Consider the following 4,375-nt stretch of genomic DNA (forward strand, 5'->3'; position numbering starts at 1 on the left):
ATGTCAAGGATTTCAATCCCTCTAGTGGGATTTCTGCTGCTATGCTGTCTTGCAAATATGATTCAAGCTGAAGGAGATTACATAAAATACAAAGACCCGAAACAGCCGACTAACGTACGAATAAGGGACCTGATGAGTCGAATGACATTAGCAGAAAAGATTGGTCAGATGACACAGATAGAGCGATCTGTTGCAAGTGCTGATGTCTTGAGAGATTACTCGATTGGCAGCATACTAAGTGGTGGAGGAAGTGCCCCTCACTTTAACGCCAAAGCTCAAGATTGGATTCATATGATTAATGGATTCCAAAATGCTTCACTCTCTAGTCGTCTTGGAATTCCTATGATTTATGGGATTGATGCTGTTCATGGGCACAACAATATTTATAAGGCCACTATATTCCCCCATAACGTGGGTCTTGGAGCCACAAGGTAAGATATCATTTACCTTCCGAAATGATGTTTTTCATTACACACATACACATGTTAGTTACCACCTTTTCTTGTTCCAAAGAATTTAGAGAGTTTTACATGAACATGGTTTATAGAACGAAAACTGTCTAGACCAGGACCGTGACCAGGTTTATGCAATCATTTCTCAAAAAAAAAAAAAAAAAGATATGCCTTCTTTTTGTTCATGTATATATTTGTGATTACCAATTCTTTATTTCAGGGATCCTGACCTTGTGAAGAGGATTGGAGCAGCGACTGCTCTTGAAGTTAGGGCTACTGGCATTCCTTACGTTTTTGCTCCATGCATTGCGGTACGCAATGATCTAAAAGAAAATTTTGAGTCTGATCATATCTCTGAAATAATCATCATAAAATATTAATCATTGTATAACAAACAGGTTTGTAGAGATCCCAGATGGGGTAGGTGCTATGAGAGCTATAGTGAGGATCCTAAAGTTGTTGAAATGATGACAGAGATTATACCTGGATTGCAAGGTGATGTTCCTCCAGATTCCAGAAAGGGTGTTCCCTATGTTGGTGGAAAGTAAGTGTGACTTAATTTAAAGATTTAATTATATATATATATATTAACTGCTCAGATAATTACTTGAGAAAATGCTAACCTTGTTACAGGGACAAAGTTGCAGCCTGTGCGAAGCACTTTGTTGGCGATGGGGGCACCACCAAGGGCATTGACGAGAACAATACTGTTATTGGCTACCATGGATTGATGAGCATTCATATGCCAGCTTATTTTCACTCCATTATCAAGGGTGTCTCAACTGTTATGGTTTCATACTCAAGCTGGAATGGGCAGAAGATGCATGCCAATCGTTACCTTGTCAAGACTGTTCTCAAGGATACCCTCAAGTTCAAGGTACTGCTTAGTTAAATTTCTGATGTTTTTTGTTAAATTATGTATCCAAGGCATAGAATATTATGAAAAGTAAACAATTCTAACCTTTTGCCTTCACATTTTGAACGTCACAGGGTTTTGTCATCTCTGATTGGGAGGGTATTGACAGGATTACTTACCCACCTCATTCAAACTACACAGAATCAGTTCTGAAAGGAATTTCAGCCGGAATTGACATGGTTAGTTGATTCCTACCTCTCTATTCTCGAAGACTAGCAGAAACTTGCCTACTCTTGTCAAACAAAATGTTTTTTGTTCTTGTTGATTAGAGGTGCTGCTTTTCTTGACATTGAAGCTTTAACGTGTGTGTTTCAGATCATGGTTCCATACAACCATACCGAGTTCATCAATATTGTGACTGACTTAGTAAATAACAATTACATTTCCATGGACCGTATTGATGATGCTGTCAGGAGGATATTGAGAGTGAAATTCACTTTAGGTCTATTTGAGACTCCCTTAGCTGATGAGACCTTGGTTGACCAGCTCGGAAGCCAGGTAGCTTTATATGTCTGAATCTAAGCATTCCTTTCCCATTTCAGGAGATTACTTATTTGTCTGAAAACTTGCCACTTGCTATGAAAACAGGCTCACAGAGATTTGGCAAGGGAAGCTGTGAGGAAGTCACTCGTGCTGTTGAAGAATGGAGAGAACGCGGATGCTCCAGTTCTACCCCTCCCTAAAAAAGCATATAGGATCCTTGTAGCCGGAAGCCATGCCAACAATTTGGGCTATCAATGTGGAGGATGGACTGCAACTTGGCAAGGAGTTGATGGCAACAATTACACTGCTGGTATAATTAAAATGCTTCTCCTTTTTGCTTCCATTTCAAGCACGCTTCTCTTGAATTCAAATATAATAGTAGCAGTATTGATGGAACTTGTCCTATCGCACAATGAGCAGGAACCACCGTCTTAAGTGGTATCTCAGCTGCTGCTGATCCAAGCACAGAAATCGTCTACAGCAAGAATCCTGATGCTGATTTCGTCAAGTCCAACAACTTCTCTTATGCCATTGTCGTGGTCGGAGAGACTCCTTATGCTGAGACAGCCGGAGACAGTTTGAACCTGACCATAGCTGAACCAGGTCCAAGTACGATCCTCAATGTCTGCGGCAATGTTAAGTGCGTTGTGGTCACAGTATCTGGCCGTCCAGTCGTGATTGAGCCCTATGAGCCACAAATCGATGCTCTTGTTGCTGCTTGGTTGCCAGGCACTGAAGGCCAAGGAGTAGCGGATGTGCTTTTCGGGGATTATGGATTTACTGGAAAGCTGCCCCGGACTTGGTTCAAGACCGTTGATCAGCTCCCTATGAATGTTGGTGACTCTCATTACGATCCCCTCTTCCCCTATGATTTTGGACTCACTACTAAGCCTGTCAATGCTAGGTAGAAAATCTGCTTTTGAAGAACAATTGGTTTCAGCGTGTCATTTAATGTTACAAGACACTTAGCCGAGTCATGATTTTTGCTTCGTTTTTCTTTTTTTGAACAAATTTTTGTTTGAAGTTTCAGCTAGCATGGAGATTGTTGATTTGATACGTCTATGCATTGCATGCACGGAGTTGTGATAGATTGCATGATTAGGTACTAACTTATTTGGGGAAATAGTACAGTTGAAGAAAAATAAAATTTATTTGGAAAATAGTATAGTTGAAGAAAAATCTTGGAAAATCATATTTTAAAAGATTGTCACTCCGAATAGTATAGAAATAATAATAATAAAAAGTTTTGAAAGGTTGTCTCATTTTAAAGTAACGCAGCTTTTCTAAAAAAATATTTTTTTTTAGTGTTTAGAAATACAGTCAACTTTGATCAAGGCAATATTATCAGGACTAAAGTAGATGGTCTTTTTTGGTATCGCCACAGTAGCTTCTGGTAGTCTTCAGCCCTCTGGACAGCTAGCACACATTAATTCTTGGATTCTACATGTAAATCTGCAGTTATCCTTTGATTCAGCTACTACCCCATGCTGAATTTCTTAAAATGCAGAATAACTTCTTTATAAACAAACATTTGGATTTGAGATTCTTGTGATTATATAACCTCACCTCTTATGCTTCAAAGATACATCTATTAACAGTTTTGATAAGTTTTTCTCCATTATTGTAGATTATATATTAATTGATCCGTCCCTATACACACACATTACTCCTAGTATGAGAACTGAGAAATTAGATGGGTGCATGGTTTTAAAGCATCAGCGAGAAAGAATTTACAGTGAGTCAGAGGTGGCAAAAGCAACGAACAATTATGATGATCATCAGAAACTTGGCCAAGGTGGTTTTGGCTGCGTATACAAAGGAGTTTTACCAGATTATACCCAGCTTGCAGTCAAGAAGTTTAAGGGAGTAGGTAGACAAGGCTCAAATGAACGAGGAATTTCAGCATGAAATTGGCTACGAGTCAATCACAAGAATGTGGTCAAAAGCTTTTCAGACTATTTTTGCAGACCAAAGAGCCTTTACTAGTTTACAAATTCATCTCAAAGAGAACCCCTTTTCATCATATCTATGATAAAAGTCTCAAGTGTTGAGAACTCGGACAAACCGTTTGAGGCTAGCTGCTGAGACTGCACTTGCACTTGATTATTTGCGTTCTTTAGCAAACCCTCCAATCGTTCATGGGGATGTCAAGACAGTGAACATACTTCCGGATGAAGATTTCACAGTAAAGATAGCTGATTTTGGAGCTTCAGAGCTGATTTCATCAGGTGAAGCTGATATAGCAAAAAAAAAATACAGGGGAATTTTGGCTACCTGGATAGTGAGTGTCTTATGACAGGTAATTTAACAGTAAAGAGTGATGTCTTCAGCTTCGGAGTAGTTCTCGTGGAACTTCTGACAGGACATAAGCCAAACTCTAATGCCTGGAGACAAGCGTAACATCATTTTCATCTCATCATTGGAAAACAATCATCTCCTTAAAAATTTAGATTTTGAGGTATCTAAAGAAGAACCGGAGGGGATAGAAATGGTTGCTGAGCTTGCAAAAAAGATGTACAAGTAG

At 39.2% G+C, this 4,375-nt stretch overlaps 2 protein-coding genes across 2 annotated transcripts; both read left to right on the forward strand.

Moving 5' to 3' along the window:
• Positions 1 to 2,759, forward strand: LOC118028235 (uncharacterized). The gene is made up of 8 exons (XM_035031767.1): positions 1 to 431; positions 673 to 763; positions 851 to 996; positions 1,086 to 1,329; positions 1,443 to 1,547; positions 1,684 to 1,866; positions 1,957 to 2,161; positions 2,272 to 2,759. The coding sequence occupies exons 1-8, from the start codon at positions 1 to 3 to the stop codon at positions 2,757 to 2,759; spliced, it is 1,893 nt and encodes a 630-aa protein (XP_034887658.1).
• Positions 2,760 to 3,525: 766 nt separating this feature from the next.
• Positions 3,526 to 4,375, forward strand: LOC118028234 (wall-associated receptor kinase 4-like). Its single transcript, XM_035031766.1, has 3 exons — positions 3,526 to 3,717; positions 3,890 to 4,132; positions 4,214 to 4,375. Exons 1-3 carry the CDS (start codon positions 3,526 to 3,528, stop codon positions 4,373 to 4,375), a joined length of 597 nt encoding a protein of 198 aa, XP_034887657.1.

Source organism: Populus alba, chromosome 9 (genome assembly GCF_005239225.2).
Source record: "Populus alba chromosome 9, ASM523922v2, whole genome shotgun sequence".
NCBI lineage: Eukaryota > Viridiplantae > Streptophyta > Magnoliopsida > Malpighiales > Salicaceae > Populus > Populus alba.